Here is a 16951-nt window from a genome sequence, read left to right as displayed (position 1 = left end):
CACCACAATGTCCCCAAGACCCTCCTGGCTGCCCAGGGCCACCCCTGCGTGTGCCACCACGTCATTGTCCCACGTTTATAGCCGCAACCAGCAATACCTTCTCCTTGGATTAGTCAGGATTGATTCCCCCCCAGTCCGAGAAGATGTTGGGGAAGGGGCTGGCAGGGCCGGGAGCTGCAGCCCAGCCCAGTTAAGCCCAGCCTGGTTAAGCCCAGCCCAGCCCAGCCCAGCCCAGCCCTGGCTGTCCCTGCCCGCCGTGGTGTGTGGAGCTGTCAGGCTGTTTAGCTGGGATATGACAGATTGTCCTATTAATGTGTCATCAAGTGCACTTTTACAAATTCATGGCTTGTCTACAACTAACCTGAAAAAAAAAGAGGCTTAAGTATGAGAAGGCGCCAAAGAAAGTTAAATATTATTAACAAATAAAGTCTGCCACGTAGTTTTGATGGAATGTGAGCTGGTTGGGGGAAAGGGGGGGAGATGTGCTGTTAACTCTTGAGCTGCTGGGTAACGTCCCTTCTAACTTTGTTCTCTTTCCTAAACTCCATTTCTCCCCAAAGATGTTCTAAAAACATTTAAAAATCCGGGCTCTACTCGTTGATTTTTGCCAGCTCGGGTTGTCTGTGCCTCAGTTTCCCTGAGCCATACTAATAGAACTTTGCCTCAGACCCACCAATCTTTATTCTGCCTCTGCATTTTTGCAGCTCGGGTTCTTTGTGCCTCAGTTTCCCCGAGCTTTGCTCCTGGTCCACCCCTGGCTGCAAAATCCGAGGGCTGTGCTGACGGTTGTGACTTGGATTACAGAAGTTATGGTCGAGGAACTGCCAAAATAAAGCAGATCTCTTCCTTGCTGGCTGCACGAAGGACTTCAAGCGACGTGATCTTCACCCTTTCATCATTCCTGGGCTTTCTCACGGCGCAGCCTCGGGGAGATCTTTGCAAGTGGGAAAACCTCTGCAGGAAGAACAGGACTATCTGTTCTGGGAGGTGGGGAACTGGTGCAGCTTTGCAGTGTCCACGAACATCAAGATCCCCTCCTGAAGCGCTGGGGAACCTTTGGGTTCCTGTGATTTTTAACAGACAGCCCCCCCCAAACCTGAGCCACCCTCTAATGGGAGCTGGGGGGGGAAAATAGGGAAGAGACAGGGAAACCAGGCAGGATCCCGGTTATCCCGGTGTGTGATGCCGAGGGCTTATTCCAAGCCACATATTTTCAGCTCCACCACACTGCTCCCGTGCAGCTTTAGAAACTTCCCAGAAAAATGGTGATTTCTCCGAGATAATGAAGGGGAGGGACAGAGCAGGGCTGAGGGGAGGGAGCAGGGAATGGGCACTGATTTAAATCTGCCTGGCACACGGGCCAGCTCCACTTATCAGGGAGTCTAATAGGAATGTGAAGAGAATAGGCTTGACAGCTCATTAGAATGTGATCCCTCCTCCTTTTTTTTTTTCCTTTTCTTTTCTTTTTTTTTTTTTTTTTTCCCCTCTCTTCTTTTCCTTTCCTTGAAGTTGATGGAAACTCATTCAGGAAAGGAGGACTTCTTTGCCGAGGTGAGGAGGGAGCTGAGGAGGGTTTTGCCAACGCGCAGCCGGGGAAAGGAGCGGCAGGAGGAATCAGACACTCCGAGGCACCTGAAATCCTGCCCGAGGCACCTGAAATCCTGCCCGCTGTGAGGGGAGATGAGGATGCAAAAGCCACGAGGTCCCGCACCCTAACAGCTGCTGCTCATCGTCCCAGGGAAGAGAAACTCAGCTAAAGAGGGAGACAAACCACACTTGGGGAAACTTTCCCCGCTCCCAGGGGACCCGGGAACATCCTCAGACTGTTTATTTCTCCTTGTTTTATGTTTAACGGTATGAGAGGTTTCTCTGCTCCCGGCAAGGCTGAGCACTTGGCTGAGCTGTGATGCCTCCAGCCCTTCCAGAGGAGCACTGGCTGTAGCAACCCTGGATTACAGCTCCCCAGCACCCTGGGAGGGGAGGATGAGGACTTGTCACTGAGGGAGGGGGGAAGGATCATCCCAGAGGGAACGGATGGAACGCTCTCCAACCTGCTCGGAACGGAACACGGTGCTTGGAAGTGACAGCAAGTGGGACCTCCTGGTGAAGAGGAGCAACCAGAGCACCCCCTGATGAGTTTGAGTTGCCAGCTCTGGCCTGAGCAACTGTTGCCCAGAGCACTTTTTGACTTCTCATAGTTGAGCGCATTTAAAACGAGTCTGAAGACTTATTTGGGGTGTGTGGGGGGGGGAAAGGTAAAGGGGAGAGCAACCCTTCAAGGTGGGTGGCAGGACTTTTCAGGGCCTCTTGTATTTATGTAAAGCTCCCAGAGGCTGAATGGACTTACCTCCTTCTCCGAGTGAATCCAGATTTTAAACAAGTTTATCTGTTACCATTTCCACGTGTCCTGCTTGAACAGAGACCTCTCAGCAACCAGCACACCCAACTCTTGCTGCCCATCTGACATTGCACAGCCCAGAGGATCTCCTTTAGCACTTCTGACCCTGTTCATTGTTTTATTTTTTGTAAGAGAGGAATCTGTCGCTTTATTGGTGGCGAGGGTGTTGTTTTTTCCCCTTGTGCTTGGACTTGGCCCCTCCCTCCCTTCCCAAAATGAAGGGGTGCACCTGGGTGTTTGTGGCAACTTTACTCTGTCAGCAGTTTTGCCTCTTCAGGGTTTCAGCAGCAAAGAGAGAGAGGAAGGTGAAGAAAGAACCTAATCAGTACACAGAGCCCTTCAACACCACCCTGTCCAACAGCGAGGAGCTGCACGGGCATCCCAAGGTGGGTGTTTGAGCCTTGCCAGAGCTTATTCCTGCCAGCAGAGCCGGTGCTGGCTCCTTTTCCCAGGGATTTAAGGCAATCTTGCTAAAATCTGTTTGATTTTACAGAGGAACGTTCCTTTTTTTTTTTTTTTTTTTAATTTGGTTTTCGTTTTGCCTCTGCATGATTGATTTTCTGGCTTTGCTGGAGCAAACACTGGAATACTACGATTTATGGTTGGTTTGGAACACGCATGACTGAAGCTCCAGTCCCTTTGTAGCTGGTTAAGGGTAAAGACATTTTAGAGTTCTGATGTATGAACAGTGTCGGGAACAACTCAGAATTCAGCCAAGTGGGCTATCACAGCAATGATGCTGAGATTTTAAAGTGTCTCTTGCAGGCAAAGGCTTAACTCTCTGAAATGTTATTTTTTTAAGCAAAACAAAACACCATAAACACCTCAGAATGCCAGAGCTGCTTTTTTTTTTTTCTGTACAGGAGAATGTGGCTGAAAATCAGAGCTGGGAAAGTTTTGGGCTGCAGTCAGGTGATGTGTTTAGGGTGGTTGTGGCTCGCAGGAAAGGGTTCAGGATGGTTTTTAGTTGTGTGTAAACGGGAAGTGAAGCCTTTGTGTGTGTACATGTGTGTGTGGTACCTCTGTGGCTGCAGCTGGTGAGTGAATTTGGCAGGGTAGGATCCCTCCAGTTCGGGAGAACCACCCAGAAAATTTCCCCTCGGTTGCTCAGAGCCCCCAGAATCCTTTGGGATGGATATTTTGCACAGAATGCTTGGGAAGAAGAACCCTTGGGAACAGCAGAGGGGCTCAGAGAATTAAGAGCAGGTTTTAGGATTAGGAGCAGGATGAAGCGGGAGGGAGATTTAAGCGAGTGAGGAGGAAAGGAGTCTCCCCTGTGACACAGGCTCTCTCTCCACCCCCCTGCTCACACAAAAATGTCCCTTGTCAGGACAGAGTGACCTCTCCAAGAGGACTTTGATCAGCAGCATTAGGGCTGGCAGTCTCTATAGCAATGGAGGGGCAGACCTGCCGGGAACTGGGGCATGGCCGAGGGGGCAAGCTGGAACAATTGGGCTGACATCCCAAATATCCCGCTCCGGCCTGTTGTGAGAGTAATTGGTTAAGGTTGGGCAGGTCTGGGGGAATAGTCCTGCAGTAGAAAAGCTGGCTGTGCCCTCAGAAGTGTCCTCAGGGGCCAGGAGCAGCCTTCCTGCAGCTCCTTTTTGTGTGTGTGTGTGTTGCAGGGCTCTGTCAGGACAGGTTGTGCACACACACTGGAATTCTTGAGGTGCTCATAATCAATCACTTCTGCTCTCCCCACAACTGCCCTTGCGGGGGGGGGGGGGGGCACGTGCAGATCCCGTGCAACTCAACTGCAGTTCCCTCTGGAGTTAATTTTGCCTTGATGGGAAGTGTGTCTTGGACCACGAGCAGGATATCTCCTGATTGCACAAACAAGCAGGGACTGGTCCTGGTTAATTCTGACACAGCCACACATCCAGTGGGGGCTGGAAAAAAAAAAAAAAAAACAACCAAAAACACACAAAAACCAAAACACAAGAGGCTCGTGGGCATTCATTAAAGCAGACATTGTTTGGGAGCCGCAGTTTCTGTGTTGAAATGCTTTGCTTTAGCATATCCATGGCAAAGGTTTGGCTGCAGGACGAGCTCAGCTCCGGCAGGTTCTGTTTAGGAAGGAGGGGACAACCCCAAACCTTTGATGTCAATCGCTCCCAAATTCTGCAGGGGGTGAATTTTTCTCCTTTGGCATCCCTTGGATGGTGAAGTGGTGCTTTTAAACCCTGTTTTTTTGTGTGTTTTATGTTCATGCAGCACCTGCCACGGGGGCTCGGGGGGGGATTTACACCAGCTGTAAATGCAGTGCTCGAGAACTGCCACCATTTCTGGGGAAAAAGTCGCTTTTTTTACAGCAAACCATCACCATTATACTCACTAAGGGAAGAAGTAAACTAACAGTTAAGGTGTCTTTACCTCATGTGAGGTTGTTCTCTGTGGAAAGCTGATCTTTTAGAGCCTTGAAGGTACCTCTGAGAGCAGTTTTGTGTCATGAGAGGATGCCCTGCACAGGAAAATGAAGCAGCAGCAGTGTCCCATTTAATCCTCTGCAGCACATAACAGGAAAGATGGAATTTCTGTGGCCTTGAGCAGTAAAAATTAAGGCTGTGTTTACCTTGGAAGACTCTGTGGCCAACTGGTAGGTTTATCAGAGCAGGGAGTGAATTATGAGCTGGGAGTAGTGATTTTTTATTCCTACTGTTGAAAAGGTAGATGTGTTTTCCTTCTAATTAAGCAAAACAGCTTGGGACAAAAACTCTCTTGGGAATTCTTTTAAAATAGGAGTGGAGAAAGCTCCCCTTTAACATTCACAGCCCATGAGTCATGTGGTGAAACCTCTGCTAAAACAGGGAAGCAGAAGCCTCAAATCTGATAAACCTGCTAGTTCCGTGGAAATAGTGAGTCTGTTGGGGTTTTATTTATTTATATTTTTTTTTAAATAGGTTTTCTCCAATCTTATCTTCGAGCTGCTGACAGGGGGGGATGTGCTTGCCAAGCACATGAGAGTTTCCTCCTCTGACACAGATGGACTAAAAGAGAGGGGGAGAGCAGAACAGGAGGGAGGGATGCAGAGGTTTTTGGATCTGCTGGATCTTCTCCCCTGTGACTGCGTTTTTGGCTGGGCACCTGCAGCTGCCACTTGCCAGACTTGCCTTCAAATGGGAGCTCTTAAGAGCAAGGAGGGGTTGGATCCCAGAATCCCAGAGTGGTTTGGGTGGGAAGGGACCTCTGGAGCTCATCCAGTCCAACCCAGGCAGGGTCACCCAGAGCTGGTGGGTTTGGGATGTCCCCAGAGAGGGAGACCTTCCCTGGGCAGCTGTTCCAGAGCTCTGCCACCCTCATGGAAGGAAGTTCTGCCTCATGTTGAGGTGGAACAAGCTGCTGTGTTTCAGTTGATGGCCTTTGCTCCTCGTCCTGTCTCTGAGCAGAGTTTGGCACTGTCCTCTTGACACCCCTGGGAGATATTTGGATGGATATGAGCAGGACAACCCCTGGCTGTCCCTTCCAGCTGGAATCCTGCCTCTGTCAGAGCCTTGCTCTACCTGCTTGACTACTGAAACTCCCCTGAATTATTTCCTGGGGTGTGGGGGGTCTTTTTCTTCCAGTTGAAAGCAGGATCTGGTTCCGTGACGTTGCCCAGACAGATTTCTCCTCTGGACAGAGATTTCGCTCTGAGCCTGCAGGGTGTGATTGCAGGTGGGATGGAGAATGGCCTTTTGGGGCCTGACAGGTGTTAAAACCAGGGGAGAAACCTGCCTTTGACCCACCTTTACCAGATGTTTGTTGTTCTCTCTGGTTTTATATCTGACAGGCATGTCTTGCTCTGGAGTATCATCAGCAGAATACACTGAGTATTATGAACAAATAACACAAAATCCCAACAATTCCTTGTGGCCCACGTGAAACCCCGTGGAAAACAGGGTGAGAAACGTGCTGTTTTCTCACCCAGAATGACCTGCTCCGGGAGAGTCGTTAAGCTCATTAAGGGTGTGAGCACTGCAGACTGTTTGTGGTTTTGAGCGCAGGGAGAAGTTGCTGGAGGAGCAGAATGTAGTTTTTAATCACCGAGCAGAGTGGGAATTTCGGTAGGAATTCCCTTTTGAATTTGGCTAAGGTGCCAAACCTAACGCTTCTGCTCTGGGGGGGGGGAATTCTTGAGAGATCTTTAAAACCCACGAGTGGTCAGGACCTTGGTTTCACATCTCATTAATAACCAGGAGTGTGCAGAACTGTGAGTTATTAGCAGCTGACACAGGGGCTTTTCATGCTTGAAATAAGAGTGCTCTGTCACTTTGTGTCCTGGTCCAAGTAAAACACCCTCCTGAAATAAATAATTTATTTTTAATTTCATAATGAAGCCGCCAATACTCTTGCTGGTGGAAATCGGGGGTAACGAGACAAAAATGTGTGTATTAAGAAAATTGAAATGCTTAGTCAAGCCCATTTTTGGGGCCTGGAAATGAAATTAAAATTAAACAGAGAACTCTGAAATGGGATTTCCTCCCAGATGGACAAATTCACAGATAACTGAGCAGAACTGCAGGGCAGCCACTTCAGGCACAGACTGTGGACTGGAATGGTTTGGTGTCTGCTCTTGGGTACACTGATTGCAGGTGGAAAGGATGCTTTCCTCTCACAGAATTAGAACTTCTCGTGCTTGCTTTCCACCCTGACCCACTCTGAGGACACAGATTTTGGGTGTACAGATGTGCTCACAGGTGATGTTACCTCTTCTATCCACCCAGGCCCTGGAAGGACTTTTGTCTGCTTACAGTTGTTTGTTTTTTTTTTTTTTTAGACTGGATCCCAGTATCCTGGAATGTCAGGAAGGTCCAGGAGCAGTTCAGAAACTTCTCAGGATCCAAACTCTGCTCTTGGAGTGTGGATTTCGAGTGGTAGTTTCTTTGTGGGGCTGAACCCTGGGTGTCCCAGGCAGCTGGAGCCAAAGAGATCCCCGGGTTCTGTTTGTTCCCAGCACTTAAATCACACCTCAAATTGTCTCATTGTGAGGGAAATCAGGGAGAGAGCGAGCTAATTCCTGGAGTGAAAGGTGCCATTGTGTCCCTACTCCAAAATCAGCCTAAAGACCTGATTGCAAGTCCATTAAGCATTGCTGGCCAGGCTTCTGTTGGTTCTGGAGGTGCTGTTTTCCCTGGAATTACCACCAGAATTCCTCCTGGACTCCTGCAGGGTGTCGTTGCTCCTCAGGCACCATCCCAGGAGGGACAAATCCCCTCTGAGATTGCAGGGCTGTGCTCAGTCCCCTCTGATACCTGAGTTGGCTGCGAGGTCTCTCCTGGCTGCTGGAGGCTCCTGCTGCCAAGAAAAACAGAGGCTTACCTGCTTATTGCTGGGATTGCTCATGCATGCCATAGTAATTAAATAATAATACCACAAGGATGGAACATTCATTTTAGCTGTCAATCAGCCCTGTGCTGGAGGAACTGGGGAGTGCCACGAGTGTCTCGTGGAGGGAGTTGTGATTTAACCCAGCCACTGCAGAAGGATGGGATTTTTATTTTATTTTTAACTTTTTTTTTTTTTTTAAATCTTTTTCTATACTTCAGAGTGTTTTTTTTTTATTATTATTATTTCTGAGGGATAAACTGGTTTTATTTTCATTTTCTCTGCTGGCTGCTGTCACAGCACTGAGGGAACACGCTGCCTGAGCCAGGTGCTTCTGGTAATAAGTTGTTTCCTTCTGCTTTGTGAACTGATCTCCAGCTTCACCACACACTGTCAGTCCCCAAAAGAGGCACCTGCTGCCTTTGGGCAAATAATGAATCAGCTACAACAGCCAACCTACCAGAACCCCTTGGCTGAACACACAATTTATGGCTGGCTATGGATGTGGCGATGCAAGGAAAAAGTCTTGATTTTGGCACAGAAATAGTGAAACTAAACTGTCTTGCTCTTGGTTTTGATAGAGACTAAATTTTCGGGGAGAGTGTGGATAAAACCATAACCCTGATTAATTCAAGCAGAGTGAATATGGAGAAGTATCTCGGGATGTCCTCGATTTTGTGGAATTGAGGGAGTTGGCTCCACAGAACCTGAGGTGTTCAACAGCTCCTCTTGCTCCTCTCACCACACCCCCGATTTCTGGGGGGGCTGCTGGTGTTCTGCTGGTTTTCCACAGAGTTTTGGTGGCTGAGCTGTGGCAGAACTGCTGTCACACTTGCAGGAGCTTCCTACCCTTAATTCCTACCCTTGATGCCATCCCTTGTGCCCCAGGTTTGTTCAGCGGGGACCCACAACTCCTCTGCGGGATCTCTCTGTCCACTTGCAGCAACACAGGGAGCCAAATTTGCCAACAAACACCTTTTCTGTGGTCAGGCTCGGACTTTGGGGTTTCCCTGGGAGCTGTGTTTTCTCCTTTGTGCCCATCTGTCCCTCTGCAGCCCGGGATTTGAAAGCCAGGGAGCATTTCCAGGCTCCCTCCGTGCGTTTTCATCTCCCCGTGCCGCTCCTTTGAGCCACCTGATAAACCTCGGGTGCCAGTGGGGGAACAATCTCTGGCATCTGGGCAGGTTTGCTGTGGTATGTCTGAGCACTGGCAGAGGACTGAGAGTGCCAGCAGCTTGAGGGAGGTCTCTGAGGGACACTCAGAGCTCTTGGCTCTCACTGGTCTCTCGAGCACCCCCTCCATGCGCGTTGGCGCGGGGGATGTGGTTTAAACAGCAGTCTGGTGAGGACACTTTGCATTCTCTGAACCCGTGGAGTGGCCAGGCAGTGGTTTCAGTGTTTGCTCTTGTTGGTCTTCAGGTCCTGGAGTCTCCAGACCCCCGAATCACAGACCCCCGGCGCACCTGGATCTCCTTCGTGCACCGGCCGGACGACGGCAACACCTCCAAGAGGAGATGCAAAGGGAAGGACAAGAAACTGGTGGGTGGCTGCTGCTCGTGCTCAGGGGGGTTCTGGGTGCTCCAGCTTTCCCTTCCCGCCCCAGGGCGTGCTGAGTTTCCATTTGTTTGTGTTTGATTTCCCCCGAGTGTTTTTGGAGGAGTCTGAGCCAACAAGTGCCTCCTAAGATAAGGTGTGGGAATTCCACTGCAACACTCGGGTTTGGGCCGAGCCTTTTTTTTTGGCTTATTTTTCTGCTCAGCAGCAATAAAATTGCCCTCTGCCATTTTATTTTATTCTTTTCCTTCCACTAGATCGAGCCTCTCAAAGGATATACATTAATCAAGGCGTGGGCAAGGAGTTGATTTCAGATGAATGAGCTCCTGATCGTCTGCTGAGTGACTCTTAAATCACGTGGGCACTTTTAACCCGCTGCTAAGACAAGCAGAACTGCCTCATCATGGCTGAGGGGATTTTTGGTCTGTCCCTGGCTCTAATTCCCGTGTTTTGCTTTGGTTGCTCCCTCAGCGTGGCCTCGTTGGGCCCCCAGGACCTCCTGGCCCTCAGGGACCTCCGGGAGCCCCTGGAGCTGAAGTGACCCGGGAAGTCCTTCTGCAGGAGTTCAAGGAGATATTAAAAGGTAAAAAGCCTTGTGAGAGCTTTGTGCTTCTGGAAAGCACCGTGGCAAGCCCAGGGCTGGCTCTGCAGACGTTCCCTGGTGGCCTCAAAGGCCATGCCTTGAAACCAAACCTTTGTTCTCCTGTCCTTTTTCCTTTTCTTGTCCCCTCAGAAGCCATCGAGCGTCGAGCATCCCTGGCTATCTCAGCCCATCCCAGCCAGCTGCCTCCACTCCTGCTGTCCCTGGAGGAAGTGTCATCCCACAGGCGTGTGGAGGAGGCTTTCCACTGCAAGCTGAAAGGACAGGTCACTGTGGATAAGAAGACCCTGGTGGAGCTTCAGAATTTCCAGTCGGTGAGGAGGGATCAGAGGCTGAACCAGACCCCCAGCCCAGGGTGTGGAGCAGCTCCAGGGCTGCCTCTGCAGGGAAAGGCTCATCCCAGAAACCCCTCTCAGGCTTGGATGCCATGGATATAGCACTGCCTGGGTATTCTGTGATTCCATGAGCTGCTCTTTTTTTTTCAGTGCACACCCTGTTTAATTCCAGAGTAACATTCAGATGTAGGAAGATGTTGGAGGCAGACAGTTGGTTATTGGGTTTTTAGAACCCAAAGAAAAGTCAGGATTTTGTTAGCTGGGCCAGTCCTGACGCTCAAATTCTTTACATAAGGTTTTATTAGAAGATTAATAGATATTGCCCACATAATTTAATTACAGTCATGTTCCAATGACAAGCACACCATCACAGGCCATCATAAGCATGGTGACAAGCAAGCTTGTTGAACTTGATATTAAAACTTGTGCTAACAGCTGCAAATAGGACCTGAATTTGCAGTGTAAATGCCAGGCAAAGTAAGAACTAAAACCAAATAGTTTTTTGATGACTGGGGAGACATTCTAGAGTCTGTCTGAGAGCATGAGGCCTTCGGAGATGTGGTTGCTTTTGGGAGGTGACAAGCTGATGGACAGGGACCCATCAGCAGGGTCTGCTAACACTGCCTGTGTAGTGAGGTGCTGACTCTCTTCCCAGCTGCTCTGAGTCCCGTTTCTGAAGGATCCTGTCCTTCTGGAGCAGTTTTCTGCTGGATTCTCCCAGCTGCAGGACTGGAGGCAGTGGTTACGCTCTGAGCAGGGTGCTTTCCTGGATCCATCCCAAACACACTTGTGGAAGCTTGGCTTGACAGCACTGTGGGTGCTGGCACCGAGGCAAGATTGCACTTGAGGTGTGGGCAGGGCCAGAGAGATCTGCTGCCTCATTAATTAGGAGGGGAAAATGTGAATAAAGACATCTCAGCAATGGGTGCGTGGGCTGCTGCTGCTTCCCAGGCTTTTGGGATCCTGTGCCCAGCTCCCTTCTAATTGCTCTGGTGTGGGAGGCTGGCAGGGCTCTGGATGCCAACCTTTCACTGCAGCCTGGGACAAGAAGTGTCTGGTTTTAGCTTGTGCTCTGATCCAGGGGAATTCAGCAGGGAGGGAGGGAGGGAGGGAGGCAGTGGCTGCTCTTGCAAGGATGAAAACATTGCCTTCAGATAGTCCAAGGAGGAGAGGCAGATAATTCCACTCCCAGCATTCTCTCAGTGTAGTGTGAGGAAGCCAACAGTTTGATACTTCTCAGGGAGATAACAGGGATTGCCTCTAATTCCTGGATTTGGAGCTTCCCCAAAGCATTCTGAGATAGTGGGAAGAGCTGGTGCTCCTATCCCTGTATCTTCTAATTCCAGTCTGAGCCACTCTGACCTTGAGCATCAGGATTTTCTCTCCAGTTTTCTCGTCCTTCAGTGCTGGATTTCCTCTAGGAACATTCCCTCCCCCTGGGTCTCACAGTTTCCTTGCTATGTGGGGATGAAACCTGGGATGCCCCTTTCCCCTCCACCTCTCCCTCCTGTGTCTCACACCTGAGGTTTCTCACATCTGCCCCTTGCAAGAGCTTTTTCAGAGCAAGGATTGAAGTAGTGCAGCCTCTGACAGGCCATGGAAGTGGGATTTCTCCAGCAATTTTCCTGCAATCGGATCAGTTAAAGTGGCCCCACGGGCTTTTCGTGGGCTCTGGAGGTCGAGCTAAAAAGGTCTGTCTTGGGCAGGGGAATTTCAGTGCTGGATCAGGAGGCTGGGGCACCCCTGTTCTTTACCAGCAGATAATTTCACACATTTCTTTCTGCTGAAAAGCAAAGCTGGCAGTTCCCACCCCAGTTCTCTGAGCTGGGCTCCTGTTTTCCTCCTGGCAGTGCCTGGGGATGCGGGGATGGGAGTTGACTGAGGACAGAGAAGCTGATTTTTTGTGCAGAGTGTGAAATCCTGAAATATTCTTGCTTTCTGAAAGAACTGTGTGCACGAGGGAGTTTCTCAGGAATAAATCCCTGGAGCAGCTTGGGTGAGTGTGCTCTGTGAGGCAGCAAATGCAGCAGGAACTCTGCCACGGGGTTGAATGGAATATTTTGCCCAGAGAACCTCACCCTGCATTGTCTGCTTCTGTGAGCAAAAGAATAACAAGCCACAGAGGGCATGAAGAAACAGGAATGTTTTATCAGTTATAATTTGCTGGTGCCTAAAATTGCCTTCCATGCTCAGCCAGTGGTTTTGGAATTATGCTGCTGATCCTGCTAATAACTGGAACAAGAAAGGAATGAATTAACTGTGCAGTTCTGCACATACAGGGCTTGGACCTGCTTTCAGTGGGGTAAATCAAAAATAGAATGATCAAAATTATGGGGTAGTGATGGCATAAGAACAGAATCCAGGCTCTTTGTTGTTAGCTCAGCTATTACATTGATTGTGTGTGTGTACATAAGAAAACACAAATTCAGCCCGATATTCGAATTTCGAAAACTATTCAAAAATTACTCTTTTTTTTTGTGAGCCTTGCTTGGGGTTGGCTGAATAAAAGGCAGGTTAGTCATTCTACTCCTTTTCCATGGGCTAACTAAAACATTACCAGGCCCAAATATTCAGGATTTAGGCTGGAAAAGACCTCCCAAGATCCTCGAATCCAACCTTTGATCAGCACCTTGTCAACCAGACCCCGAGCACCACCGGTGGCTTTCAAAGAGCAAACTACATAAATTATTGCTCCTGCCCTGGCAGAGCTGGTGTTTCCTGGCTGTGAGGGACGAGAAAGGGGAGGCAATTAACTGAACAAAGCTGTTCCACTCCCTCTTTTTTTGGTGCAGCAGCACCTGTGGAACACTGCTGTTCATGTGTTCACCGTGTCCCAGCCCCCCTTTTGCCACCTCCTGGGCTGAATTTGGGCGTTGAGGTGGCTCAGCTGCGTGTTTGGGGCTGGTTTGGGGACACAGCAGTGCGTGTGTGGCTTCACAGAGTGGCCTCTCTGTCCCACGAAACCCATCTGGGATAAATCTCCCCCGAGCAGGGCTCGAGGGACACGTTCACACTGCCCAGAGCGCCCTTGTGGTGGAGGCAGAGTCTGACTAATGAGCTTTCTTGGCCCGCTGCAGCCTCCCCCCAGCTCCAGCCAAGCTCACACGGGGCCAAAACAAACAGTAAACATTTCTTGCAGGGGTTTATTTTGGTCTGAGTCAGATAATCTGCTGTGAGTTTTGACTCCAGGCCTCCTCCTTTGCCACGAGGAGAAGCTGTGCTTGTTGCTTCACCACCCTGCTCTGGAGAAGCCAAGCCCAGAACAAAACAAAACTCAAATGGAACCCTCTAAGAATCCAAGAGTTGCTCTTAAACAGCATCAAAGCCACCTGATTTCAACCTAAAGTTGGCAGAAAACCTTTGGAGACCCACAGGAGTGTTTTGTCTGTCCTTGTTATCACAAAAATGGGGCGAGGGGTGGGGGGGGAAGATTCCAGGTTGAGCCTGGGGACGGTGCTTGGGAAGTTTTGGGGACTAAGAGGGACCTCTTGACTCCAAAAATGGGAAGTTTTGTGTGTCAGGATGTCAGTGGAGGCCACTAGGACCCGAACAGGGATGGAATAAGGATCTGAAGAGGGGTGGAACAAGGACCAGAATAGGGATGCAGTAAGGATAAGAACAGGGATGGAATAAGGACCAGCACAGGGATACAATAAGCACAGTCTACTCAAGCTGAGTTAGAAGAATTCAGCAGTGAGCAAAAAGGGGCATCTCTGTGTCTTGCACTGATAATTTTGCCTCTTGTGGCACCGGCTGCTGAGAGGGAGCCCCTCTGGAATGTGTGTTCTGGGGGATCAAGCACATTTTTCCCAGGGTTTTTTTTTTTCTCCTGCAGGTTGGCTGGTTGTTTGTTGAGGGTTCTGGGGGGTTCATTCAGGCTCTGCTTTTTCCCCTCCTGCAGCCTGTGGCCAAGGGAGCTTTCCTGCGAGGGACGGGCCTGAACCTGGCCACGGGACGCTTCACAGCGCCCGTCTCGGGCATCTACCAGTTCTCAGCCAACGTCCACGTCGGTGAGTGCTGCCCCAGCGGGTTGCTCCGTGCCCAAACCGACCTTCCCTTAGCTGGAATTCCCAGCTCAGGGACCAAATAGGTGCAGGAGTCGTGGCTCCCACAAAAGGCTTTGGAAGAAATGAAGGTGGTGATGGAGAACTCCGCTCTGACTGTGGTTTGTCACTGCTCCTCTGGAGCACCTGCAGTGTCTCTCCTCCCACATATCCTCTCTTTGCTTGCAGCTGCACTTTCTCACCCCTTAAATCTGTTATTACAGAGGCTCTGCCACTGTCACTGGTGGGCTCAGGCTTGGCCAGTGGCCCTGGAGCTGCTTGGCACTGGCTCCATCAGCCACAGGGGAACTTTCTGGCAGCTTCTCCCAGAACCCACCCTGTAACCCCCCCTCCATCAAACCATTGCCACACAAACCCAGCACAGAAACCACAAGGCTGCTGGTGCCTCTCTGAAGCCCCAAAACTGCCTCCTGGTGGTCTGTCACCTTCTGAAAATGCTGATGTTTTTTCCCCCAGACCACAGTGAGCTGAAGAGCAAAGTGCAGCTCCGAGCCAGGGACAACGTCCGGGTGTTGATCTGCATCGAGTCCCTGTGCCACAGATACACGTGAGTCACCCCGAGGCTGTCTTGGCAATTGTTTTTCTCACCTAGGCCAATGTTTCCACCAGCTCTGGGAGAGATCAGGTTCCCCAGCAGCGGATTTGAAGTGTTGAAATGCTCGTGGAACTTTTCTGCAGGGAGCGATTCCACCCGGCCCTTGGGTTTTGTGTGTTTCTTCCATTCTGGTTTTTAACCTTTCAGTTAAAATGCTAATTTAGTTAATAAGGTGAATAATTTAGTTAATTGCCTAAATATTACTATTCTTACCCAAATATAAAATAATATGGCTAAAATGCATATTTTGAGAGAGTTGTGAGTGAACTCAGCTGGAAAACTGTAGGTACTGAATGCTCAGCTACCATCATCAACACACAGAGCGACAGAAACACTCTAATTTTGGGCCAGATTTCAACTTTTAGGATTTCAGCCTCCTCCTGAGTGGATCTCAGCATCTCACTCGTGATTTGCAGCGAGGAGGAGAATGAACAAGTGGAAAATAGAGGTGAATGGGTCCTGAGGCAGAAAGTGCAGGGCTTGTACAGAGGTTTTTGACACCTTCTCGCAGCCTCAGCTGACCTGGGGAGCTTGTTTAGACAATGATGCCGAATTTTCCTCTGCTGGGGGCAAAACTCTGCTCAGGAAACAGCTTATTTTTGGGTCATGACACCCTTGGGTGTTGCTCCTGCTGCCCTGGGCCGTGGCACTGATGTGTGCTGGCTGCTCATTTTCTGTGCTCCTGTCGCCCTTTGAGCTGCTGCCCTGAGTGCCAGGGAAGGCCAGGGAGCTCAGGGGGATTTGGGAAGGCTTTGCTGGGAGGAAGGGGCTGGGGAGCCCCTGTCCTGGGCCAAAAAGCACCCAGCAGAGGGCAATGCTGCTTGCACAGAGTGGCCACAGCCTGTGGCTCTGCCCATGTCACCAGAGCAAAAACACCTGTAACAGGTCTGGTCTGCCCTGCCTGCAGCTCTGTAGCACCACTGAAATATATCCATTGATCCATTGATCCAGAGCAGGATAAACTGGGATTCCCAGACCTTGGATTTCCCATGAGCAGAGGCTGCACGTTCCACAGAATCGTTTTCTACGCGCTCTGGGAACGTGGAAAGATGTTCCCTGTTGGGATTGGGGGGGGGGAATATTTCTTTTTGGATGACTCTCTTCTGTCTCCAAGCCTTGCTCTCTTTCTCTTTGCTGCCCATTTAGTCAACCTTAGAGGTTTTTATTAAAGACTGGGTGTCAGACTCTGCTCCCAGCACAACTCTAGTCTTGCCTCCTTGTTCTGGGAAATGCAGGCACTGAAGTTATCTGAACAGGAAACCTCCCTGGGGGTCAGGGAAACTCCTGTGCCTTCCTCACTGCAGGTCTTTTCAGCTGAAAGCTCCTAGAAAACTGTTCTGGTTCTAGCTGGGCTGTGTGAACCTCCCTGTCACATCCAGCCCAGGCAGGTTTATTGGGATCTTTGGGGATTAACTTGCCATCCATAAGGATTTACAGCTGCTTTCTCCAAAGAACTGGAACAGTAAACCCTTCTTTTTCTTCGACAGAGCTGACCCAGCTGTTCATCATTTAGATAAAGCCCTCTGATGTCTGGCTTGGAGTTTTCCTCAGCTGTCCAGGGGTCACAATTTATGATCTGTTGTCCTGCAAGGCTGTGGGTCGGGCAGGGAAGCAGAACCAGCAGAATCCCCCCTGTCTCCCGTGGTGGGTGGGAGTGGGACTGGCCTGTGGCAGGGAAGGAGCTGGGTGGAGGGATGGGAACCTGCCTGGACACTGTGCTGGCACAAGGCTGGGCTGCCACCCGTGCCTGTGGAATTTCCTGGGGGTGTCAGCACACACAGTCACTCGGTGAGGGAGCTGGGAGAGCCCCCAGGGCTTCGAGTTTCGGGTGGAAACTCAGGCAGAGGAGACAGTTGGAGTGGAAGTGATTAACGATGGGAAGTCCCCACCCCACTTGGGCTTTTGGCAGGATATGACACACAGACTGAGCTCCTCGGCCCAGGTGGTGCCAAGTGGCTCCTTCTCCCTGGGCCAAATTGCCCCTGCCCTTCACATCATTCCCTTGCAAGCAGCACGTTGGCACTTGCAGGGTTTCATCAGCAACCTCTTGTATTTTTAAGGCAGCTGATTCCTGCTGGAATCATGGGAATGGTTTGGGTT

The 16951-nt window shown here is 50.2% G+C and overlaps 1 protein-coding gene across 1 annotated transcript; it reads left to right on the top strand.

Moving 5' to 3' along the window:
• Positions 1–1906: 1906 nt before the first annotated feature.
• On the top strand, positions 1907–14803 carry C1QTNF12 (C1q and TNF related 12; the record flags this gene model as incomplete). The annotated part of the gene is made up of 6 exons (XM_027908958.1): positions 1907–2784; positions 9122–9241; positions 9728–9839; positions 9990–10171; positions 14094–14202; positions 14713–14803. Coding segments are annotated over exons 1-6 (785 nt in total), but the record flags the coding sequence as incomplete, so codon positions are not given.
• Positions 14804–16951: the final 2148 nt, after the last annotated feature.

This window comes from Empidonax traillii, unplaced genomic scaffold, assembly GCF_003031625.1.
Source record: "Empidonax traillii isolate 1590-97213 ecotype Southwest subspecies unplaced genomic scaffold, ASM303162v1 scaffold1895:size51914, whole genome shotgun sequence".
Classification (NCBI taxonomy): Eukaryota; Metazoa; Chordata; class Aves; order Passeriformes; family Tyrannidae; genus Empidonax; species Empidonax traillii.
This window is presented reverse-complemented; position numbering and strand designations above follow the sequence as displayed.